The 25,371-nt window shown below is 57.0% G+C and overlaps 1 protein-coding gene across 8 annotated transcripts in view; it reads right to left on the minus strand.

Annotated features, from left to right (window-relative positions):
• COL5A1 (collagen type V alpha 1 chain) overlaps positions 1 to 25,371 on the minus strand; it is a 164,799-nt gene that overhangs the window by 41,569 nt on the left and 97,859 nt on the right. For all 8 annotated transcript variants that reach the window (XR_003790719.1, XM_029202064.1, XM_029202063.1 and 5 more), the window contains exons 20-34: positions 24,089 to 24,133; positions 22,728 to 22,781; positions 22,116 to 22,160; positions 21,480 to 21,533; positions 21,203 to 21,247; positions 20,237 to 20,290; positions 16,106 to 16,150; positions 15,701 to 15,754; positions 12,424 to 12,468; positions 11,671 to 11,724; positions 9,386 to 9,493; positions 8,662 to 8,715; positions 6,243 to 6,296; positions 573 to 617; positions 379 to 432 (exon numbers count right to left, since the gene is read on the minus strand). Coding sequence is in view for 7 of the 8 variants with exons in the window: in XM_029202064.1 (XP_029057897.1) it covers positions 379 to 432; positions 573 to 617; positions 6,243 to 6,296; positions 8,662 to 8,715; positions 9,386 to 9,493; positions 11,671 to 11,724; positions 12,424 to 12,468; positions 15,701 to 15,754; positions 16,106 to 16,150; positions 20,237 to 20,290; positions 21,203 to 21,247; positions 21,480 to 21,533; positions 22,116 to 22,160; positions 22,728 to 22,781; positions 24,089 to 24,133 (810 nt within the window). In the remaining variant the exon portion in view is untranslated. The remainder of the gene's footprint in view (positions 1 to 378; positions 433 to 572; positions 618 to 6,242; positions 6,297 to 8,661; positions 8,716 to 9,385; positions 9,494 to 11,670; positions 11,725 to 12,423; positions 12,469 to 15,700; positions 15,755 to 16,105; positions 16,151 to 20,236; positions 20,291 to 21,202; positions 21,248 to 21,479; positions 21,534 to 22,115; positions 22,161 to 22,727; positions 22,782 to 24,088; positions 24,134 to 25,371) is intronic.

The raw sequence follows: 25,371 nt of genomic DNA on the forward strand, positions 1-25,371 counted from the left end.
GGTGGAGGAGACCAGCTCCGTCTTAAATATCCCCAGGAAAACTTCTTTCTTTTATTTTTTCAAGTGAGAAAGGCCATGGGGCACCCTCAGGTGCTTGACATTTTGGTGCATCAAAAACTTTGGTCCAGGGCTGCCCTGGTGGCGCAGTGGTTGAGAGTCCGCCTGCCGATGCAGGGGACGCGGGTTCGTGCCCCGGTCCGGGAGGATCCCACATGCCGCGGAGCGGCTGGGCCCGTGAGCCACGGCCGCTGAGCCTGCGCGTCCGGAGCCTGTGCTCCGCAACGGGAGAGGCCGCAACAGTGAGAGGCCCGCGTACCGCAACAAAACAAAACAAAACTTCGGTCCATCCCGGGGCCACAGAGGATACTGAACACATACCTTGGGGCCAGGCTTCCCAGTGATGCCTCGGGGGCCTCTTTCACCCCGCGGACCCTGGACAAACAGGAAACAAGACAGGTCAGCTCCAATCCTCGGCGTCCCTGACGCCTCCTTCCCCACCCCGCCCCCCGCTACTGGGCATGCTCCCACAACCCGCTCCCAATCGGGAAGATGGCCCTCACGCCCAGGGTTACCGTTGGGCCTCGCTGCCCCCGTGGTCCCGGCTTCCCAGGTGTGCCCTGGAATCAGAGAAAAAGGGTGTCGGTCAGTCACTTGACACACCTGTCACTGTCTGGGCGGTGGCCCCCCTCCTGGGTGATGGAGAGACCATGCGAAGTCAGAAGCTAGAAAAGACCCTCCTCCTTATCTTTGTTTTAAAGGAAGACTTTTCAGGGTGACAGGATCCACTGTACATCCAATACACACAGCTTTATATTTCTGTACAAGGTCTGCTGAAATCCAGTTTTCTTCCTGCTGCCTGATGGATGCTAACCATGCTTATCTGGTTTCCTTCCCTCAAAGCATCTAGCCCTCCCTCCTCCCCCCTCCTCCCCCTTCATCTCTCTCTCCACACTCTCTCTCTCTCTCTCAGCAGGGGTGGGGGGAATCATTATTACAAGAAAAGAGAAGGAAGTCAACCCCTTTCCTACATAATTTACTTTTGCTACAGGTAAGGATATTAGCCATTAAATTTTCAACAGGCGTTGCAAACGAACAAACCTGCAATTTAATACGTAAATCATGTATCCGAGAGTCATTTGCTTCTCATCTAATAGAATTTAGACTCCTTCTCTCTCTGTGGTTTTGCATTCTCCAAACCAAGGAAAACAAATGCACTGCGTTTGTTTTTTTTCTAAAGCAAATATATAACAGCCGGTAAGTGCAGTTTACCTACAGCACATGGAAGTAATGGATTGATCACGGCTCCTATATCTCCACCACTTCTCCATGCATTTTCCGGGAACTGATTTTTTTTTTTTTTCTGGTTTCTAACGGTAAAGCCCAAGATGGATCTGTATTGCTAAAGGCCACCTGATACATTTCCTCTCACCATCTTTCATTCACTGCCAGGATCAAAACTGCTTTCTAGAGCCTCCCGTTTTGAAGTGAGTTCAATAAAACCTTTTATGATAATAAATGAGGTGATTATGACGCTTTTTAACGATGCACTCTGGGTCTCGCTGCTTTCATTAGATGACGAGATCTTTCGGCTTCAAATAAACGTTTGCCTACAAAAATGAATGATCATCTGCTTTCTTCAAATGATGGACTTCCACCAGCAGAGGCGCCGTGACCCACCGGGTGCCTCCCTGGCATTTGCGGGTGAGTCCAGCTGGCACGTCATCTCACGCCCAGCCTCCACCCAACACCACGACCCAGATCGCAGCTCTGATCTCGTCACCTGAAAGGCCCTGGGTTCCGACCTAAACTAACTGTGCCCCGGGCACTGGGAGCAAAACAGAGTCTCAGCCACAGATTCTGTCAGGCCTCCCAGGCGGTGCCATGCTCTCCAGGTTTCCTTGTAAACGAACCCAGGGTTTTGCATCCCGGTGACTTACGTCACTGAACAGAAGGTGCCCCGTCCACGGCTTCCTTAACAGAATCTCCCGTGAGCGCCTGTCCTTGTGCCCTTGCGGGGGAGGCACGGGCCTTCCCAGAACTAGCCTTGCTCGAGCCAAGATGCCCGACGCGGGCGGCAGAAGCCTCCGGTCGCTGGTGGTGTTCCTAAGGGGCTGGCTCTTCCCAGGCAGGGCCGGCTGGGACCCCGCCTCGGCCCGGGGTGCGGGCCAGTGACAGGGACAGACTGTCGACTGCTCACATGACAGCCGGCTGTATGTGGAATCCACAGCCGGCAGTCCCCCAACCCAGCCAGCCCCTCCGCAGAGGCCACGATGAGGCGGACAGAAGGGCACCTGCCGGCTCACAGCAGCTGTCAGACGGGAGGCACACGCGTATCAGCACACACGCCACCCGTCACGCTGAGCGTCCTAGCACTTAGAAGCATCCATCGGACCAGAATGCCCAAACGGAGAGTAAAACGACCTCTCCACTGAAGCACAGCCCGCCGGCTCCCTTCCCATCCGCTCTCCACACCAGAGCGGGGACCAGAGCTGCTCTAAAAACCTCCCACGTTGCTCCCCCGATGAAAGCCTGGGTGGGTCCCCAGGGCCTGGGATAAAGAGCACAGGCCAGCTGTTCACCCCCCAGGCCTCGGCCTGCAGGGGCAGCCACGGCCAGCCTTCCTTCCCCTCCTCCCTCCCGCCTCCCAACTTCCGTCCCTCCTTGGGTCCCAGGAATGTCACCACCTCCAGGAGGCCTCCCCTGACTGCTGGCTTAGGCTCTTCCTCCTGGGAGACACCCCGATTCACCTGTCTTTCTTCACACTCATCACTCATGAGCTGGCCCCTGGGTGCCCTCTCTGGGCGGCAAGGCCCCGAGGGCCTGGTACTTCACAGGACCTTAGAAGCACCTGCTGTAGAAGTGTATGAGCTCTCTCCAAATGGCCCCAGTCACTCTGAATTCCAAAGCCAAGGGAAGGGCGGGGGGACAGTCACACCAGTGGCCGCTGGGGACTCCTCCGTTCACCACGGCTCAGGGGACCAACCGCGCCAGACAGCTCACGAAGCAGAGGGTCTGGCTTCCCTCGTGATGCCGGCAGGGGTGAGGGGCTCCCGTCCCGGGCTGGGCTGGCTGCCTGGATGGTCTAGACTGGCCTCAGCTTCTGTGTTTCGCCTCCAGCCTCGGGAGTGCAGAAGTGGCCTGAAGATGGACACCTGGGGCCCCCATCCCAGGAGGCCTGGAGTCTGACCTCTACGCTCTGGGTCCCGCCGCTGTCACAGCCCCCAGAGCTGTCCCCCCTCCTCCTCAACCGTAGAGCAGGATCGGGGGCCACCAGCACCAAGGCCGCGGAACTTGTGTCTCTCACACCTTCCCCACTCTTCCCATGGTCCCCATCCAAAGTGCGATCATTTCCACGTGGAATTCCCGTGGATGACGTTTCAAATGCAGTGGCGCCTTCGGTCAAGTGCTCCGTAGGGATGCTTTGAATCCTGGGGCCTCGGCCCCTCTCACCTCCACCACCGCACACCCTGGTCACCGTCCTCCACCCCTGAGGCGGGTTTCCTCTGCCCACTGACCCTCCCAGGCTCTGCCCCTTACTCAGGCCTCCTCGTCCAGGCCAGCCCTGACCCCCTACCTAAAATCGTAATTTTCCCCTGAATTCCCTCTCTGCCCATCCTGCCTTATTTCCTGCCAGAGCACAGACCAGCATCCGTCTCGCCACCTGCTTCACTTCCTGATCTGTCCACGGTCCCGGCTCTGCAAGGTGAGCACCCCCAGGGCAGGGATTTGGGTTTTTCCTGCAGTGTCCCCCCCGCCTGGGCTCACAGAGCACCCGGGACATATGGGCAAGGCAGACACTCAACAGTCTGCAGGAACAGACAGACACAGTGACATAAGAACAAGCCTGTAACTCAGCTTGACGAGGACGAGAGAGCAGAACGGGCACCGACACTGGAAGTTCAAAACCACGGGGAAAGGACTGCGGGAAGGCCACTGCCCCGGGAGACACCTCCCCCTGGATTCCTCAGCGTCCCCACACACTCCATCCTCTGAGCCAAGGACGGCGAGGGTGCTTGCGGGCAGACCTGGGGAGATCTGGAGTCCAGGGCAGGAGAGCCAAGGTGGATTCCTCCTTCCTTCCGTGCGGAAGGTTCCAGAATAAAGGCGTCTGTCTGTCCGGAGGGGAGGATGGGCAGACGTGCCGTAAGTGCTGAGTCTCGTGACTCCAGGGTCCTCTCCTGGGTGCAGGGACATGGGGAGCCCACGGCTAAACAATGAACGCTCGGGGTCTCAGACCCGGGGGCTTGTCCGTCTGCCAGGACGTGCACTAAAACGGCGGCGCTAACTTGTTCGCTGCGAGCCGGCTGATCTCAGACGCTTCCTGGGGACAGACGTGGCCATTTTCCCCAGGGAAAATGTGCCTGGGCACATCTCTCCCACAATGAACAGACGTGTGCTCCAGTCATGCCTGACCACGGCCCAACCTCTCTCTTCGGGAAAAGCTGGCATCTTTGCCATCCCAGCTCTCTCTAAGTGCTGGCGGCCACACCCACCCATGTGGCCACGATACAGCCACATGCAACCCGACAATCCCTGTCCATCCCGAAGTAGATCATTCCCTCGGGGTGTCCAGGTTTCAGGCCCCAGGAACCACGTCCGAACCTCGGAACAGGAGGAAGTGTCCCGGTCCCAGGCCCCCCTGCTTTCCAACAACTCGTTTTCAGTGGTGACCCTGGTGATCACGTGCTGACGTACTGGAACAATGGCCCGTGAGGGCCGGGCGGCATCCAGGCATCTGCCCAACCTTCTCGGCTCGGGACTGGGGAGGCTGAGAAGCACGAGGGGCAGAAGAGGGCGGCAGAGCTTGGACCAGAGCGCCACGGCCCCCAGAGCCACGGCCAGGCCTCTGCTGCTCGACGTGACCCCACAGGGCCTGGACCTGCAGTGCAGCTCCTCCACGGAAGGGCCTGTGTCACATCACATGACCCCCTGTTAACCGTCATGACCCCTCCTGGGGACTCTCACGGCAACATGGCGCGGAAAGCCCTGTGCTCTCCACAAGCTCAGGGGCTGCCCACCCTGTCACCCCGCGGTTCCCACGCTTTTACCAGACCCTGGACCACTTTTCTCAAATGACAGTCTTTCCCTGAAGACACTAGTCAGACTGTCCCTACCAGGAAGAACTAGACAGACAGGTAGGCAGGTAGATGATGGACACACAGACAGTTACAGACACAGACACAGACATGACGTAGACATGACATACATCTAAACATTGCAGATACAGACATAGGTACATGATACATCTAGACACCGATACAGACAAATAGGTAAAGGTCTCCCTGTGGTTATGCCGTTGACTTGCACTCAGAAAAGTCCCCGTCTTTCTCTTTTGTGAGCCTGGCAGACACGTTCGTGCACGCGGATTTTGGATGGTTGAAGTCTTCCTCCCTGCTTTCAAGAGATCTCACTGTCTCTGCTCAAACGCAGTAACGTTAGTTTGTAGCGAGCACGCTGAGGAGAGGCAGCCCGTCCGTCTGCGTGGGGAGGACCAGCCCGGGGTGGAGGGGACCGGGCTGGGCCCAGCGTCTTCCCCAGGCCTGCTCTGCACACACCCCACACGCCTGTGGACAAGGCCGCTCCGAGTCCAAAGGCCCAGGCGGACCCTTTCTGTCCTGTTCAGCCGAGTGGCAGTGCTCAGGCAGCCTCCCATGATTTCCCTAAGCAGTGCTCAGGGCAGCTCCTGCAGGGGGGCCTGGGCCGGCAGGGGGCTGGGAGGGCGGCTCCCGCAGCCTGAGCCCTCGGATCACCTTCCCTCAGGGGGACAACAGAGGGAAGCAAAGCGCGTGGCACCCGGCGGGGTCCCGTGACAGCGGCAGCGTGGGAAGAAGAGGAGGGAGGCGACTTGACCCTGGGTGAGCAGAGTCCGTGAGATACAAGGCAGAACTCCTTTCCTTCCTTTTAAACTTAGCCTGGAGGGAAAGTCACTTGGGCTGAAAGAGGAGAATCTGGGTTTCGCCAGTGACCCAAAAGAGCTGGCAGGATGGCGGCTGTGCAGGAGAAAGCGTCGTTTTCTCAGCGTGCCTTCCCCTCGGGCCTGCTGCCCTTTCTACTGCGGCACTGCCCCGCCCGGGGGGCCAAGAGCCACCAGCGCTCAGTGGACAGGCTTAGGGTCGGCTGTTCCAGAGAGCAGCTTTGGCAGCAAAGTGGGTGAGAAATAAACAGGATGTGTTGGGGAATACACCCGCGAAATGCCAAGGCAACAGAAGAGGCCGCCTGAGCAGAGGCCAGACCGTCCTTACCCGGCCACCCTTCTCTCCGTTGGCACCAGGAAATCCGGGAAATCCGATAGAACCCTGAAAGAGAGTTAATCAGGGAAGAGGCTTGAGAGCCTGGTCAGGAGGACGAGCGATGCTGCCTGTGCAGCAGGAAGAGTCCGTTAGAGTTCATGGTCTCGGACCGAACTCACCCACTACCCACCACCCATCCACCCACCATCCATCCACCTGTCTACCCACCCACCACCCACCTATCTACCCACCATCCATCCACCTGTCTACCCACCCACTATCCAACTATATACCCACCCACTATCCAACTATATACCCACCCACCCACCCACCCATCCATCCAGCAAATCACCCACCATCCATCCATCCACCCACCCACCCATCCATCTATGCATCCATGCACCCATCCACCCACCCATCCATCCATCCATCCATCCATACAACCACCATCCATCCATCCACCCACCATCCACCCATCTACCCACCCACCACCCAGCATCCATCCACCATCCGTCTATCCATCCACCCATCCATTCATCCACCCATCCACCCATCCATACAACCACCATCCATCCATCCATCCACCATCCATCTATCCATCCACCCATCCATCCATCCATCCATCCACCCATCCATCCAACTACCATCCACCCATCTACCTACCCACCACCCACCATCCATCCACCATCCGTCTATCCATCCACCAAACCACTCATCCACCCACCCGCCTACACAGCATTTCCTGAGCATCTCACAGACTCCAAATTTAAAATCCGGAACTGAATCCTAACCAGGCTTCCCCTTTCTCCCTCTCTCCACACTCTCCTCTCACACACCCATCTCTGCAAAACACTGGTGTTTTGGAAGCAAATGGAACATGTGCCACTCAGATTAACTGGAGATAATGTGTGAATGTCACATTTATGACATCTGTTTTCTGCACCTTGTTGCCATGTTTCGTTATCTTTCCAGAACACCTCTAAATAAAGCATGGCAGCTTATAAAGTCAGAAGTGAATGCAAATTTATGCACCGACTGTGGCCTCGCACAGCTCTTTAATTCTAGAACTTCACAAGGTGCACACAGGCAGGGATGCACTTAAGGGCTCCGATTGGACGAATATCCAAACACTTACCACGTGAGCTCCCAGTGACACTGTCTGAAGCATTTCTTCAGCACGTCTCTACTCTCTGCGTGACTTAAAATCCTGACCTGAACGTGTGCTTAGACCAGGAAAAGCTGACCGATGTTCAAACCTTGAACTTCTCTCAGGGTGCTGAGCTTTGCCAAGCCACCCATGTGCCCGCCTCCCTGTTCCAAATGGGAGACTGTACCGAGCTTCAGGGCGGGAAAACCTGGGATGCAGGCTTCACAGTGCTCGGCTCAGGAGCTGGGTCACCGCCCGAGGACTGTCCAAACTGCCTGAGCAGCTTCAAGGTTCTGCCCTCATCTTCCCAAAAAGCTGCCTGAACTTGATCTATATTCTCCCCCTACTCCCGTCTCTCCCAAACTCCTCCTCTCTCTCCTCTCCTCCCCTAAAAGGACACGCATTTCAGGAGAGCAAATGGGTCCATCAGCCTCTCTTCCTCCAAATACAGTGGACAGCACTGCAGTCAGCAACGACATCACGGCAGATACTACAAAACTCCTGGTTCACAGCAAACCATCTCCCCTGCGTGGTGGCTGTCGGCTGCTGAGTGGGGACCTTCGCGTTCCACGGGAAGGACTGACGTAAGCATGGCCATCAGCAACAAGGAAATACCTAGAGCTGCGGCCCAGCCCACGGGGCCCTCCCTCTGCTAGCAAGCGGGCTGTCCAGAGGCCTGAAGCCCAAGGAGGGCAGGATGCACGGGCGCAAACCCCAGAGACCCACAAGTTCTCTTTTGCTGTTAATTATGTCTCTAGTGAAGGCAGCCGGTTATTTTTTAAGGAAGAACCATGAATAATAAAAGGCGAGATTAAAAAAAATAATGTTTTAGATGATTTGCAAAGCCTCAAGGAGCTGTTACATGTAAAATAAAGCACGATTTCTTATAAGAAAGGTTTCATCTTTCTTTTATACTCAGTTAGGAGCAAATAACTTTTGGATCTCCAGGGTGAGTTAAATCTGAGAGAGGAACACGAGTTCTGGGTGTGGAGAAACCAGTGCACAGCGGTCCCCACGAGGCCAGGGGCACTGAGGATCCCGAGGTGCAGCCCACGCTCAGCTGGGTGGTCCCCTTCTCTGAAAAGGCTCACCTAACTGTCCAGGCCCCTTCCTTCTGACTTAGCCGAATTACCACAGACGGTGGTGAACGGGGCAGAACCGAGACACAGCTACTGTGACCTTCTGCTCTGTCGCAGCAGCTACGCCAGGGAGGGCGAATGGGTGATAGTGTGCGGGGCAGGGAGACGCCAATTGTCAAATCTAACAAGGGAGTTAGTACGTTACCTTTGGCCCTTGTCTTCCTGGGTAGCCGGGCAATCCTGGGACTCCGAGTTTTCCCTGCGGAAATAAAGGAGGTGAATTCCACGGCCAGCTCTGTACTTCTCTGAGCAGAGAGAAAGCCAGCGTGTCTTGGCAGGGGACTGGAGCAGGCTGGAGTCTCCAAAGGCCGAGGACACGGTCATCACGGAACGCGCCCTGCCTGGTTTAAAGCAAAGGGCCCTCAAGCAGGGATGGACGCCACCGCTGAAGCAACAGTGGGTGGAGGCAATCGCTCCAAATAAAGGGGTAGAGTTCTTTATCTGCGACATTCTGGTCAATCCTTTTGCAAAAGAGTTCCAGCCTTGGGGCAGGACAGGGCGGGATGATTGGGCCACGCAGAGCCGGTTCCTGTTCGGGGGTGAAGGTAGGGGGTAGGGGAGCAGGACGAGGGTGGGCGGCCTCCTGCAGATGTAGGAGCAGCTGTCGGGAGCCCTAACCCCGCCACAGAAGATGGTGCACGTGGGTGCCAAGCTCAGGCCCCAAGCTTTGTGACCAGCGGGAGGAAGGAACTCTTCCAGGAGTGGATTTGGGGACAAGGGTGCTGGGTGGAGTCAAGGGGACAGGAACCACGTCAGGACTCGCGCCAGCTCCCACCTGGGGCTCAGCCCGACCAAGCCACCGCCTGGACGCCCAAGGCCATCGGGAAGAGACTGTCGCTGGGAAGCGGTCAACGTCCTGTGTCACGTACCTTCTCGCCAGGGGGTCCCAGAGGACCCGGGTCGCCATTCGGACCTCCACGACCCTTGGGACCTTCGGGACCGTCCTCCCCTCTGGGACCAGGTGGGCCGATCTCCCCCTGCAATTCAGAAAGAGAAGGTGAAGGAGACCCCCAGAGTCTCTAGCCCCCAAGGCCACCCCCCCCCACCACCATCTGGGAGTGAGGGACCGGATCCCAGGCCAGGGCGGTAAGAGCCGCTGGGCCCCCTCAAGCAGATGGACCCTCGTCCTCACACCGAGGAGACCAGGGCTCTGCTGAGCGACCGACACACCTCGGGACCCACACTTAAGCCCTCGCTCCCCTATTCCCAAGGACCTTCTCCAAATCAAGCACCTCTCGGCTAAAATAACTTCGGTGACTACGGTGGCCCTGAACTGCTACTTCCCCAAAGAGAGCAGAAGTGCCGTGCACTGGGGGAGCTGCTTTCTTCTCCTGAAGCCCCAGGAGGTATCAAAATGGACCACAAGGCCTGGCTGGGCCACGCCTGGCCGTCATGGCACAAGGGAGACCCACAGGGTGTATCCAGAGATGGAAGAAACGAAATGTCACCTCATCCAACTTCCCCAAGTAACAGGTGGGGAGGCCTGAGCCCACACAAGGAAGAGGGCCTTGGGGCGTGGCCAAGTGCAGCAGCAGGGGCGTGGCCCGGCCTCGGAGTGCCCACCCGGGCCCGCTCTATTGATGTGTTCCCCTCCGATCACTGGTTTCCGGGAGCAGCTGCAGAACAGCTGTGCAAACCCCCAACAGAAACGTGTGCTGCACGGATAAAGAAAGCTAATGACTCCCTTATTCCCCAGCCCCAGTGTGTCTACAGGCCGAGGACTCTCTGTCCCTAAGAGGTGCTTTTCTCGTTCAACAAAAGAATCCTTCCCATGCTTTCTGAGCACTCAGAAAATTAGGAAATGCCAAGCACTGGGCAGAAATTCCTCTCTGGGAGAAATCAAGACTGAGGAGCCTCACTGCCCAGCTGAGGAAGTGTCCCCGCCCGCCCCAGCCCCGTCCGTCCTCATCCAATTCCAGCCAGAGGTCCACTCAGGGTACGGTGTGCAACTGCGGAACGTCTTTTGAAAATGCGCTCTCCTCGTATGGACCCAAATGTGTGCATCAAGTCGTTGGGAAGGAAGATAAAAGGGACTTTCACCAGCCAGCCAGAGAGAGGCCCTCACAAGTGGGGAGTCGTCACCGCAGAGAAAGTTCTAGAAAAGCTGCCTTCAGCAGCAACATAACTGGGACAGGACTGTGAAATGAACCCCTCTCTTTTATTCCCCTCCCTTCTGACAGAGCCCCGGATCACGTCTGCCTTTTCAGCGTGGGACAAGGCGCCAAGTGTGCGGGCTCTCTGGTCCTGGCAGGTGCTGGTAAGGCATCTGTTTTGTGGAGCACAAGGAGGGCGGCCTGTATGACAGCCCTGTTTCCACGACAGCGTCCGTCCAGGCACGTGTGCCGCTGCCGCCACAGCGGGCCCACCGGGGGTGTGGGCATCCCCTCCCTTCTGCCTGGCCTCCGCTCATTCCGAACTCGTCGGGGGAACTTCCAAGTGTCCCCACGGAAGCAGGCAGCTGGCCGCCTAACCCCACTTCCTGAAGCGCCCCCTGTGTCACCTTCTGCTCATCTGCACAAAGCACCGCCAGCGGCTTCCCGTGGGGCGCCAGCCGCGTGGCACGCGCCATCCCGCCCCAGCGCCCACCAGCTTCCCTGGAGCTGAGGTTAATCATTCATTAAAAGCCAACTAGGTTGTTGCAACCTCTGACAGCCCAGCAGGAGGTCCCGGAACACAGGGGTCGTCTGGGGGTCCAACGAGCAGCCGAAGAGGTGTTTGGGGGCCAAGACACTCAGAGCACTGGTCAGGGTGTGGCCCTGCCAGTGACCGGCCGGTGGCCTTGGTCAGGCTGCTACCCTCCCTGGTGAGCTGGGTCGTTTCTGCGACCCCTTCTTCTCTCCCAGACGCCTGTCACCCTTCTTGACCCAAAAGAATTGCTCTGCAAACCAGGGTATCAGCCAGGAAAAAAACAAGTTCCCCCTGACCCACTAATGCAGGGCAAGGACACAGGGCAGAGGGGCCAGGTGACCCTGTAAGCAGGGGTTTAGGACCAGGTGCCAGCTGCCATGGCTCCGAACTGGAAGCTGGGGAGGAGCTGGAACTGCCGGCGGCCCAGGAGCCTCCACGGAGGCATCACCTCTGTCCTGAGAAGCTGCCCTGTGGCCCCAGCGGGGCCTCCCGCCCAGCCCACCTTTCCCTGCCCCCGAACACTCACCCGATCTCCCTTGATGCCCATGTCTCCTTTGAAGCCCGGAAAGCCATCTTCACCCTGCACGGGGGACCGGAGAGCGCCTCGGTCTGTATGAGAAAACCCACCGCCCAGGCCCCCCCACCCAGAGCCTCTGGGCCCCAACACCAGCGCCAGGCATGCTGGGTGGAGGATTGTCGGTGCCCGGCCCCCTGTCCCTTGCGAGATGTGCTCCTGTCAACCCTTTGCATTCTGCGGTTCTGGCTGGCTTTGCAGCCTTCAGTGGGAGCGCTGCAGCCCTGGTCACCCTGTTTGAGCTCAAAAGCTCTGCACGGCCAGGCGCTGGGCAGCCCAGCACCCAATCTGTCAGCATCCATTTCTCGGAGCATCTTTGTCTCGTCCAAGCATCACTATAGGCCCAGTAGCGGCGAACGGGCAGACGTTTGAGTACGGGGAGCCAGCTGAAAGAGCCCCCAAAGGGAATGGGACTACTGCTGATGGCCTTATGCGTGGGGGCGGGAAGAGCTCTCTGGAAGGGACAGGCATCGCCTGGAAGGGTCTGGGGGCGTGCGCTGTCCTGCCTGCAGGCTGTGCCAAGGACGAGCAGGTGGCCGGCGTCTCTCAGTTACCTAGTCCCGCATTCCACGGGGGAGCTGTACACATTCGTGCTATTTGTGAACTGGGGGATTCAAAATGCCAGTGGCCTACGGTCACTCAAGTTCCCAGGGTGGACCTTCCTGGCTCTTGGCCAAGCCCCTGAGGAAAGGAGGGGACACTCACCTTCTCGCCCTTGGTGCCCTTCAGACCTCGGATGCCATCTGCCCCCTGCACAAACAGAGAAGAAAAGTGAGCAGCCACAAGCCCGAGCCTCTACGGACCCCACAAAAAACGGGCCTGACCCCCAACACCAGGGGAGCCTGAGCGTCCCGCATAGACCAGTCCCCTCCCACTGCCCCCAGTCTAGGGAGAGAGAGCTCTGTGGGTGTGCGGGGCGTCGCCCACTGACACCCTGCGCTCTTCCAGAAACATCTCGGTCTCTCTCTCGGTCTCTGCTTGGGGAACAGAGGGGGCGTGAGGCCTGAGCTCGGGCTCTGGAATCAGGCAGACGGGGTCAGGCCCCCCACGTGTGGCCTCTGACGAGGCCCCAGACTTCTGCTCACTTGGGAAGAGGGCGTGATGACAACCCTCACCCCATCGCTGCTGGGGGGGGGAGGGGAGGGCGCAGGAAGCCCTGGGACAGTGCCCGGCAAACGGCAGGTGCTCAGTGAGGGGAGCTGTGTGCCGTCAGGTGATTTTCATTCTCCATTATTATTAACGTATAATCATACCTTACGATGGTAGCAATAATAATTACCACTTTACGACACCAGCCACTCCCTCTGCCCTCATCACATCGGCTCAAGACGTTCTCATCCCAGTGACGAATAAGACTGTCAGGGCAGGACCAGCCCCCCTCCCTGTCTCCCAGGTAAAACCACTCCACGCCCGGAATGGACTTGGCAGCCGTGCCCCCCACCTGCCAGCAGGGTGCAGAGCCTGCCCCCGACTGACTGCCAGAAGCTTCCTCAGGCCACCAGCCCGCGGGGCCCCAGAGAGGCCGGGCCTCCCGTTCGGGTCCACCTGAGGCTGCAGCCGGGTCCCTCGGGCTGCCAGCTGCCCTCTTGTAGCAAGAACCGCGCACAGAATCTGCAATTCTGAGCCTTTTCTCTGAGGCCCAGGAGAGCTGAGAAAAGCTGTGGAGGGACAGAGGGACGGGGCCGGACAGACGCAGAGAGCTGGGCTTGGCCTGTGCCCATGGCTACATCGGCTTCAGGACAGAGGGGAGGCCGGTTACCCCGAAACCCTGACGCACTTCCAGAAAGAAGAGGGTAAGACGGCATTGCTCAGATCCCTCCCAGACCTAAAGTTCTACCGTCTCATGACCCGCCCGAGGCCAGAGGAATGGGGCCAAGGAGACGAACAGACCAGGGTTTCCCAGCCTCGCTCCATCGCCTTCAGGGTCTGGATAGTTTGTTGTTGCGAGGCTGCCCCGGGCAGTGTAGGGGGTTGGACGGCCTCCCTGACCTCTGCCCTGCCCCTCCAAGCCGAGACGATCAGAAATGTCTCCAGGCGTCCCTGGGGGAAGACTCTGCCCTGGGGCTAGAGCACCCATCATGGCCCTGGTGGTCCAGCGCTCAGGGAGCGAGGTCAGAGGTCACAGAACAGCCCAGTGGAAGGAGCTGCTGGGCCAGCGGCTGTGAGGGCACAGAGGGGGACAGGGCTTTCCCAAGGCCTCCAGTGAGTGCGTGCTGGGGGACTTCCGCCAGCCCACCCAGCTCCCGTAGGCTCAGGGAGTGGCTGATTTGATTTGCCGACAGTCAAGCCCAAACAGAGCCCTGAGGAAGGGGCAAGTCAGAGGGCGGCCCGGGGGATGCTTAAAGGTCAGTGAGATCAAAGAGCTTGCAGGGGCCCCTTTCCCAGGAGGAGGGCAGGGCTGCAGTGGAGGAAAGCTAAGGACCTTGGTCTCTGACGGTGACACCCGGACTTCCCACCCCACCTCCGCTATCAGCGCCCTCCGGGGCTCATCACGCCACGGGCTCTGCAATCTATTTCTCCAATGAGAAGAGCGTTCAGTCTTGCTTCTCCTTCCACCCTCCGCTTGCCCGTCTAGTGGGATTGCTCATATCACGGATGAATTTAATCAGACCGACAAGATAAGAGCATTCTCCACAAACATCTCAGGGTAGACACCTTCCCGGCTCACAGAATCAGCATCACGCATTGGCCGTGTACGGTGGCTGGCACAGGCTCCTTGTGCGATGGGAATTTGTAAAATAAACGCGCACAGAGCTCACACAATCAGCACAGTTGCTCAATCACCGCCCTTATAAACTCACTAGGCAGCGTGTGGGGTGAAAGCCTGCTTCAGAGAGAAGCCGCCTGTCTGAGGGTCCTGACCTGGGGCATCTCTCTGCCCTTGACCTTGGAACATCCCAATTCTGGGAAATGGAAGTCGGAGCCCCTTGGGGGCCCTTGGGGTCAGCATGGGGTACCTGGTTAGGAATAAGCAAGTCCAGGGTTGAGTCCTGGCTTCTGCATGGATTTACGGGTAATTTGGGGTAAGTTAACTAAAAACTGAAGTCTTGGGTTCTGTGTCCTCCACACAGAACCCGGATGTGGAAAAATGCTTGAAAGTATAAAGGACTGTGAACGACACGGGGAGGGGACTCCGGAGCTTATGGGTGTGTTCCTGCAAATCCCCCAAGATAAACTAGATGTTTTATACACGTTCGTATATATGATACTTCGCATCAAATTACAGTCATTTTGAAAGAAAGACCCACCCTTAGCTTTCCTGGGGGTGGGAAGCCTGAGACTGAAGACACGGCAGCATCTCCACCCCAAGAAAGAAGGGCTCTCCCCACACACACGCCTGGGGGCACATCCCTCTGCGTGTATACGTCTAGAAGCAGCATCACTGAGACTGAATTGCACAGCTCAAAGCAAACCCAGTTAGCTCAGGGCAAACAGACAGGGCCCTGTGTTTGGAGTATTGCTCTGGACCTCTGCGCCCATTTGACACGGTTCCAGGAGCCTTTCAACACGCTGTGAATAAATGGACGTCTCCCACGAACGCGTCTCCCAACAACAAGGTCTGCCCAGATGTGATCGGCCTGGAAGAAACAGCTCCAAGCATCCCAGGAAAGGGCGCCCAGCTCGTCACCTGGGCTGAGATCCACTGCCTCTGAGGGGCTCCAGAGCAGCAGGCCCCTTGGCAGGTGGTGATAGTAAAAGGAGGATGGGGCCGTCCCGGCAGACGGCCACCACCGCGTTGCTCGTGCTGTCCCAGATGCCCCGGGGAGCGTGTCCTGCTCCACTGCAGCCCCTCCTGGCCCCGCGGGCCCCTCCCTCACCTGCTCCGGCCCACATTCTGGGACCCAACCTCCCAGACCAGGGCCACCCCAGTTTTGGGGCAGGAGGGAGGTTAAAGCACAGAGGAATCTCTAAAACCGGCCCAGCCGTGCCCCGCAGTCCCGACCTTGACCTCCAGGAAGGCCTGAGGCTGTGAGACCCTCACCTTGACTCCACGAGGGCCTGGGTAGCCGATGGGGCCTTGGGGGCCGGGCGGACCCTGGAACCAGAGGGGAAAGCGCGTTAGGCCTATCTCAGGTGGAGGGCGCAGGGCTCACTCTGGGCCACCCCCTGCATCCTTCCAGAACAAGCCAGAGAGCTTGCCTGCCCCTAGCACACTGCCCTCTCGCTCCGGGCAGAACGGATGGACGTCCCAGGTCGGACCCGCGGGGGTAGGCATGCGGGCACTGCCCAGCCCCACGGGGAAGGCACGTCCGCAGGGGTGTGTCAGGATGGGTGAGGACAGGGCTGGAAGCCCCTTCTGGACTGGAGATCCCAGAACGGGGGCGGGGGCAGCCCTGCCCATCCCGCAGGAGATGCTGGAGGGGCCGAGGGCACAGCCGGTACCCACCTGGCCTCCCTTCTCTCCCGGAGGGCCTTCTTTGCCAGGGTGCCCCTGTCAGGAAAGAGAAGGCTGGCGTGATGCAGTGGCCTCTGGGAAAGCAGGCCTGGCCATGCCCCAGCTTCCCTGCAGCTGTCTTCGAAATGGAGGGTCAGAGCCCAGGTCCCTCCCATTTCCTCCCCACCCCTCCCCACAGCGGCTTGGTCACCCCCAGTCCTTTAGCCCCAACCTCGGCTGCTTCATCTGTAAACTGGGAATAATGCCGGGCCCCGGCAACAGCAGAGGGGAATGTGCTTCAAAACCCACAGATGGGCTCCAGGCCCCACTGTGCACCAGTGTCCCCTGACTCAGCCACAGCCCGGCCTGCCCCCGAGTGCAGTGGGAGGGGACAGTGACACAAGGGTGTTTGTTCAAGGCCACCCAGCAAAACCGAATCGGTGGCCAAACAAGGACAGTGAAGTGGGACCAGACCTCCCGGGTCCCAACGCACCCTAGGTCTTCAAAGCCACCCCCCCAGGTGACACAGAAGCTGAGTGCAGGGGAGAATACACATCCTACCCCACAGATGCAGAGCTGAGGCCCCGCGGAACTGCTCACGGCTCCTTGGTCACTGCCCCCTCCACTCTGGCCCCCATCAATTCTATTCTCAGGAACTTGACCTTCTCTGACTTTCTGACCCAAGCTGGTGACTAGGTTCAATGCCTCTGAGTTCACGAGCCAAACACAGATGATAAAAACAGAAACAGAAGTATTCATTATCCGGAAATACAGTTCTACCCCCAAGGATTCCAGTAAAGAGAGGCCATGTGGTGTGGTAAGAATGCTAGCAGGGCAGGGTAGGGCGGTCTGGTTCTACTCCTGGTAACACCCAACCCGCTGGGTGACCTTAGGTAAGTCACTTGCCCTCTCTGGGCCTCCACTTTCGAGTGTGTAAAATGAGAGGGTGGGTTGGCTGCTCATCCAGCTTGATTGTTCTCAAGTTCTAGGATGCTACTTGTAGAACACAGCAGCACTGTGGAGACCCAGAGCTCATCAACTCAAGCAAATGATACGTGTGTGTGCTTTTCAATTTGTATTAGTCGTGAACTGGATCTGATGCCACTGCAAATAGCCTATCACGGTGGCAACGCGACGGGAAGGATGCAGAAGTTCCTTTGCAGGGTGGGGTACCCCAGGGAGCCCTTGAGGACACTTAGGCACCGGTCGGACCACGCCAGCTGCCCGGGCCTGGAAGGGACACACTGCCCGCCATCCCCCTTCCCAAGACGAGGCTCACGGCACCAGCAACCCAGGCCGGCAGGGCTGCACCCAAACGGTGCCCAGGAGAAGATCCTGCCCTGGGAGGGCTGGGAGGGAGGAGGGTCCTGCTCTCTTTGCCATGTGGGCTCTTCATGGGCCTTTTTTACAGTTTCCATCAAACCCAGAATTTTTCTGTGAAGGAGCTGAGGTGATGGACAGCTGTGGTGAAAGCCAGGCCCCAGAGACACACACGGGGGCAGACCCCACATCTCACTCACGTGGGGAAGAGGGCTGACCCCTTCAGTGGCAATGACCTCACTTACATGGTGGCGATAAGAATAGGCCTGATCACAGTGTTTTGGAAGAGATAAAAGAGAGGGACGGATCGTCACCACGATTACTGTTTGTTTGTTTGTTTTCGGCCGTACCAGGCGGCCTGCGGGATCTTAGTTTCCTAACCAGGGATTGAACCTGTGCCCCCTGCAGTGGAAGCGTGGAGTCCTAACCACTGGACCGCCAGGGGAGTCCCTGCCATGATTACTGCTGTTTGAATCAAGGCCAAGCTTCTTAAATGCATTCTAAGTTGTAACTTTCTGGGCATGAGAGTCACTTTCTGGGGGGGAGCACAAGGCTCATTTATTTTAAATGTTTGAACAGAAAAAGATGGAGAGGAAATACATCGAAGTCAGAGCAGCCGCTTTCCCGCCGTGAAAGGCCGGGCCGTTTCCACCCTCCTTTCTACTCGCTGGCCTTGCCCCAGTATTCTATAACCAGCAAGACTCTGTAATGGAAAAGTAATAAAACTTAAATTATGTGTATTTGATATTTTTCTGATTAAAAAAGCAATATATGTTCATTGCAGACAAATGGAAAAATAATAAAGCTTAAATTATTTGTATTTGATATATTTCTGATTACTAAAGTAATATACGTTCATTGTGGACAATTAGGCAAGTGGAAAAGAAAATTAAAACCCTTCATAACCTCACCACTCATAGCAACGGTGGCCAAGGGTGATATAGCACAGCTAATCTATTTTCTCTGCACATTTGCATGCAAAATCGGCATCAGAAGATGTATTTTTAATTTACTGTTATATGATGAGCATTTCCTCATGTCACTGAATATTCATTGGAATTCAATTTTTTCCTGGCTCTGTAATATTCCCATGAGCCGTGATTCATCGCCCGCATCCTTTTTGTGTGCTGCCCAGAACAACCTCACAATGTATTCCAGAGCATCGAGTCTGCCCCGAAACCCCTCACACTTCTCAAAGGCTCTGACATCTCTCTTCCTTTCTTTCTTCAGCCCAAGCCACACCAAAGCAACACAAAGGGGAAAAGGAACAAACCCTCTCTTTCAGGTTGATCAACCATGGGATGCCTCTGTTAAGGAGAGTATTTTTAAATCTTTTGCTGCCTCCCGATTCACCTAAGACAAGGATTCCGCTCCCCTCAGCCTGCAGTGTTGACGTTTTCCCTTTTTATCTTTTGCTTTGAGCATCTTCAGTGTTGACCCAGCACAACCACACTCCCTTGGGTCCTTCATACACTCATATTTTAAAGTGTGATGGTTGTTTGGGGAAGAGAAATGGAGAGGCAGCCTCCTGGCTCCCTAACCCTCTTAAAGGTCCCTCTTTCCCCACAGAATCTGAAAGGAAACTGGTGACCCTTTAGGGACCCTAGTGACTGGAGTTTCAATTCAGAGAGAGGGATTCCGGGGTGTGACCAGGAAGGTCAGGGAGGCAGGGGCCGTGTAGGCACCGCCCCCTTCCTGACATGATGCACTGAGGGAAACGCCCCATTGACACCCAATACTGCAGAGGATGCCATAGGAATGGGACCAGAGGTAGTTTCCATTTTGTGATTTTATTTATTTTCCTAATTTTCCAGAAGAAAATATCTTATCATTAGAAAATGCAATTAGGTGTCAATGTAAGTGAAAACACATAAAAGACATATTGCAAAATATTCATCTCTTCATATCCAAACTCAGTCCAGGAGACTGAGTCCCCCAAAGCAGTTCCAGCAGGAACGGGATTGTAATCTGCTGGTTCAGACAAAGACGGGACAATGGGTGACGTGTGATTCACGGGACCAAAGGATTCTCAGCCGTGAAAATGGAAAGACACCGTCGTCATATGCCAATCACCAATCACCAATTAACGGTTGACAGACTGAACTTCCTTGCTTCGTTTTTAATGGCGTTATTATTAACACAACAAAATAACTGTGTCCGAAATAAATAATTTCGCTAATCTCATTTTCTGAAATAGGCTCTCTATTCGGCATCAACTAAAAATAACCGAAAAACAAAAAACCCACCGGCAACTCACACAAGGGGGGTGGGTGCAGATAAGCTCAGGCAGATGGGCCCACGCCCAGCGGTTGTCACTTCCCCGCCCCTCCCGCTCACAGCTTGGCCACAGACGGATTTGTCCCTCACTCCCTATTTCTAGGTAGCATCTACTTAGCTCCACAGCTGCGTGTTCACACCCCTCTTCTCCGTGCGTGATGGCTAAGAATACACCCGGCACTGGTGACACACATGATTGCTCGGAGCCCAGCCCAGCCCTCCGTAGATTCAAAAGTATGAGGCTGGGCTCTGATCACGAGCATCAAACCCCAATAAATAACGGCCGTTCCTACTCATGCAATCACCACCCTCTGATTGAACCACATTATGGAAAGTGTGTCCAAAACCCAGTAAGTAATTCCTGAGCAATCAAGCTCGCCATCGGATAGGTCTTCATCGAAGGAGCTGGAAGAGGAGACGGGGGCCACGTGTGCATGGCTGTCTCGAGAGCGAGGGGAGGGGCCGTTTGCCCAGATTCCCAGTGCCCACCCCTGGGTGGACATGGGCAGGTGGGGTGTAAAGGGTGAGGTGGGAAGTGGTACTCACCGGGGGTCCATCAGCACCAGGCATTCCTGGGAGGCCTGGTTTACCCAGGGGGCCCTAGAACAAACCACAGACTCCATGAGCAGATGCCCCAGGGATCCCCTCAGCTGCCCACCCTCTCTACAAGCCCCCAAAGTTACTTTTCAACATTTCTGCTCAAAGAGCATTTGTTTAAAAAGGTTGCTCACAGGCACCCGCTCCCACTGGCTACAAAGCTTCCAGCCACGGGCAGCACCCAAAGGTAGTGGACCCTTTGCTGTTTCCAGAGCCTTCAGTTTTGCTACCGGAAAAAAATCACCCGCCAAGTGAAGTCAGGAGTTCTCCAACAGTGGCGGCCAGGGGCTATGATGCACTGAGAACCGCCCCTTTGAGGTCACTCTGCCAGTGCCGCCCCAGGTGCTGAGTTCACTGGACACCTGGGGCTGAGCCACAAGATGTGCAAGGACTCCGGCTCCGGTTCTGTCCCCAGCATGTGGACTCGGGGTGCCGAGGATATATTTAGGGTTGCCAAATTTAGCAAGAAGAAACAAAACAAAACAAACAACAAAACGAGATGCCCGGTTAAATCTGGAATTTCAGACAACACAGTTCAAATTTAACTGAGTGTCCCATATCTGTTTTTCTTCTCAAATCTGGCAACCTTATACATAGCTAAAGAAAGAAAGGAGGGAGGGAGGAAGGGAGGGAAGGAGGGAAGGGAGGGAGGAAGGAAGGAAGGAAGGAAAGAAGGGAGGGGGAGGGGGGGGGGGGGAGGGAGGGGGGGAGGGGGGGAAGGAAAGAAGGAAGGAGGTGGGGGGAAGGAAGGAAAGTGGGGAGGGGGAGGCGGGAGGGGGAGAGAAGGGGGAGGGGGGAGAGAGGGAGGGAGGGAAGGAAGGACGGAAGGACAAAGGTCCACACCACAAGCTGGTGACCAGTGCTCCTAATGCACCCCACAGGCAAGCACCCCTATGCCCAGCTCAGCCCACCTACCTTTTCTCCTGGAGGTCCGATTGCACCCTGGGGGCCTGGAAGACCCTGGGAGGGGAAAGAGTGAACAGGAAAGGTCAGGGAACTTTTCGACTGACTCAGAATCCCTCCCTGCCATCTGTCCATCTTCCCCCGACCCGCTCCCTCATCTGGGTGCCGACCCCATCCTGGGTCACCTCCAGGCTGCGGGGCCCTCGGGGCTGCACTCAGCGGCCGCTCACGCCCCGGGCACTGCAGACCTGCACCTCCCACTGCCCACAAGCCCGCCCAGCTCACTCACCTGGGCGCCTGGATTACCCTGCTGTCCCGGGGGGCCGGGCTCTCCCTGGGGACCCTACAGGAAACACAAGTGAGGCACTGGAGGGGGCTCTGGAGGGCGAGCAGGGGGTGCAATCTGCTGTCGTGCCCAGACGGGAAGGCAGGGGGCCAGATCCAGCCCCCGCCGGGCCGGAAGCACATGCCTGTGTCTGTGCAGGCACGGCAGACAGCTGGCCAGCAGGGGCAAGAGACAGGACCTACCAGAAAATATCCCACCCGCCGAAAATTCCCAAATCCTCACGCCAGCTAAATTCTCCCGGGCCCTTAAAAGAGACGCATGAGACCCCTCTCTCTCTCAGTGGGCGCTGTCACAGCACCTGGCCACCACCAGCTTGCCACGCACAGCGAGAAAGAGGCTTCCCTCCACACCTGTGCTGACACGGTCGGGCTCTGGATGGAGCAAAGCACCGACTCGGGGATCTCACACGTCTCCTGCTGGAGGCCTGCACCTCGCGGGGCCGGGGCTCAGAGTCTGTGCCCTCCCTGTCACATCCCCATCTGGTTTGGTGGCATGGATCCCCCTCCCCTGCCCCGAGCAGCTGGGAGTGAACCCAGGGGTCACCGCCATGAGACCGGGGCACGGGACCCCCAGACTTACCACATTGCCTTTCGGGCCTGGTTGGCCATCCATTCCCGTCACACCCTGGATGAATGACATTGAAACAAAAGATACTGAAAATTAACAAAGCTCCACAGGAAAAGTCCACTCAACACAGCTTGGTCCCTGCCCGCAATGTCAGAGGACGCCACACCCTTTGAGGGAGGGGAAAGGCTTGATCCCGAATAAACCCCGAGATTGGCTAGGGTTTAGCGGGGCTGCCAGGCCCCAGCATCACGTGGGGCAGCCCTGAGTTCTCGGACAGCTGGGCAGAGGGGCCAGCCCTGGGGAAGCCACCCCCTGGATAGAGCCCTGCCAGAACCACGGTCTTCTGTCTCCCTCCAGGAGCTGCCAAGATGCTACTGGAAGTGTTTTCAAGGGGAGGAAATGGGCGTCCTGGTGACAGAGCGAACCCTGCACCTCCACCTGCAAGCCCACACCTGCCGGGGCTGCCTCCCACGGGTGAGCATCAGGGCCCCACAGACACCCAACGCGAACACTGGGCAGCGTGCACAGCCGTCAGTGCAGGCAGCTGCCGGCAGGCCCGAGTGGACCACAAGCTGGGGGCGGGATCTCGAGGGCAAGGATGGGACAGACACGCGAAGGACTTACAGGAGGTCCAGGAGGGCCTGGGGGCCCCTTCGGCCCCAGCAGACCACGAGGCCCCTGCGAGAGGAAAGAGCAAGGAAGGTTCAGACTCGGCCAGGAATCCCAGCCCCCTGCCCCGTCCCCAGCCTCCCTCAGCGAATCCTCTTCCCAGAGCCTCTGCTCCTGAGGCAGGTCTCCCGGCCTGCGGCCAACTCAACTCCCCCTCCTCCTCTGCTTCAACTCCTCACCGCACCCCAGCTCTCCGCCCGGGCTCTCGGAACCAGAGGCAGGGCTGGCTAGAACTGATAGGGGCTCAGTACCCGCTCCCTGGCCGGGAGGGGCATGTGTGTGGGAACCGCCCCACGCACAGGGGCAGGGGCCACAGAGCGGCCACTACCTGCCAGGGGAAGGACCCACATCCGGACGGCTCCCTCCCTCCCTGTCAGCTGGAGAGCTAGAGCCTTCCAAGGCACGGCGATTTCGAGTGCCTTTAATTTTGATAGGACCTTCTCAGACGCACTAGAAGAGAAACCCTTCCCACGTTCATTGCCACTTAAATGTTCCCTTCCTTCTTTTAATACCTAGTCACGTAAATGTTTTTCAGAAGTTAATAACCCAGAAGGCATCGCCTAGACCCGTGTTAAGGGGGGAGCTGTGTTGATGAACCCCCATTGTGGCTAACCAGACACCTAGGGTGTAATTTAGTCCCAAGCGGAGGTGCAAACGCCGACCCCGGGCGGGCTCTCCTCCACGCAGCGCCTGCAATATTTCTCCTCAGTTAACGTCCCCGGATGTGTATGGCCACGTTGACGTGGGTAACAAAAATGAGATGTTTGAAAAGTAACAGCAAGTGAAAAGGAATTGATGTCCTTCTGTCACTGAGGAAATCTGCTCTGGTCTTAAACAGAAGTCAGCTTAGGTAAAGAGCTTTTGGAGGCCCGGGTGGGGGCAGCCTACTGGAGGACTCTTTATTTGGAAAATGTAGCCATCAGAAAGTGTGGCAGGTCAAGTGACTGCCCCTGGACACCTACCCTGATGGACCCAGGACACCCAGCATCATGGACCCTGGACACCCAACATGGTGGACCCTGGGCACCCACCATCGTAGACACTGGACACCCACCATCATGGACCCTGGACACCCACCACGTCTGTACCTGGAGTCCCAACCACGACCTTCAGGGGCAGGGGCTTCCTCCCTGGCAAAGGCTCAGGCTGACTCCTTAGCACTGTCCACCCACCTCACCCGTTCCTTTCCCGGGAGATCCCCAGATTTGTGTGTCTCAAGGCTGAGCCCCTCTCGAATCTATGCTCTGAGTCGATCCCTGATTCTGGCCAGAGCATCAAGGAGGAGATACAGAAGCCCACCCAGTCAGTGGACTTACAGGCTCCCCGGGCAGCCCTCTGGGCCCGACTTCTCCATCGTCACCCTGTGGGGGAGAAAAGAGGCAGGACTTTAGGGATAAGCCATAAAACCTGGACACGAGAGAGACAATTTTTCCTTCATCCGTGCAGGATTCTTTGGCCTGGGGCTGCTTCAGCATATGCCAGTTACTAGTCCCTGCGCCAGCAGGAAAAGCCCCGAGTGTCCCCACTCCCAAAGGCTGCAGGTAAAAGGCGAGGTTTGGGGCTCACAAACCACAGCCCCAGTGAGGGGAAAGCTGGGCAGGAAAAAAAATCAATGGTTACCTGACAGGTAAAGACACGGATAAAAACTAGAACGGCAGAAACTAGACAGAGATAGGTGGGAGATAGGTAGAAAGACAGCAAGATAGAGAGAGATGATGTATAGATAATAGGTAGAGGATAGATAAATAGTAGGTAGGTAGCTTGATGAATAGATAATAGGTAGATAGATCACAGACAGATAGAGATAAACAGATACAGATAGATGATAGATAGGTGATAGAGATAAATAGATGTAGATAGATGATAGATAGATGATAGAGATAAATAGATATAGATAGATAAGTGATAGGTAGATAGAGACATGAATGATAGAAAACTGGGGTAGGGCAGGATCCTGAGAGAATCACCAGATGCCCTGGGCCAACCCCAAGGGGCCCTAATGTCTTAAACACAGACAGGGGAGCAAACCAGGATGAGTCTTTTCCTTCTGGCTCTACAAGGAAAGCTGCCTTAGCTTGCCTGGTTCACGACCAGGAGCTGCTTGTTCACACCCCGCTTCCCTCCATCAAGGCACTGCCCCCTCCTCCTTCCTTCAGCACACACATGCACACACCCTGTGCAGGCACGTGCACGCACACACACCCACATGCACACAGACACACCGCAAACGCACGCACACACGCCCACTCACAGTGCACACGTACACACACAGCCCTGCACGCGCGTGCACCTGCATGCACCTCCTCATTCCAGAAGCACAGACATCTGGGGACCCCCTCCCCTCTCTCACCTTACAGTGGACCGAGCAGGCTGAGGCCCCAACAGGAGACAGTGCCCTGATGATGCCACAGCCCAGGAGCTGTCAGGACAGGCATGCCCCTCTTTCCCAGATACTGGGGCTTCTAAACCTGTCCCCAAAATACCCCTAACGCCCGAAGAAACTGTCTAAGTGACTGGGGCGCACGGAGGGAGGGGGCCGCAGGCTTCTCTGCCACAGGAGGGCTGTGCTTCCGTCTAAGGACATCGCTTGGTCTGCAGC

Source organism: Monodon monoceros, unplaced genomic scaffold, assembly GCF_005190385.1.
Source record: "Monodon monoceros isolate NGI ecotype Baffin Bay Population unplaced genomic scaffold, NGI_Narwhal_1 Super_Scaffold_5, whole genome shotgun sequence".
NCBI lineage: Eukaryota > Metazoa > Chordata > Mammalia > Artiodactyla > Monodontidae > Monodon > Monodon monoceros.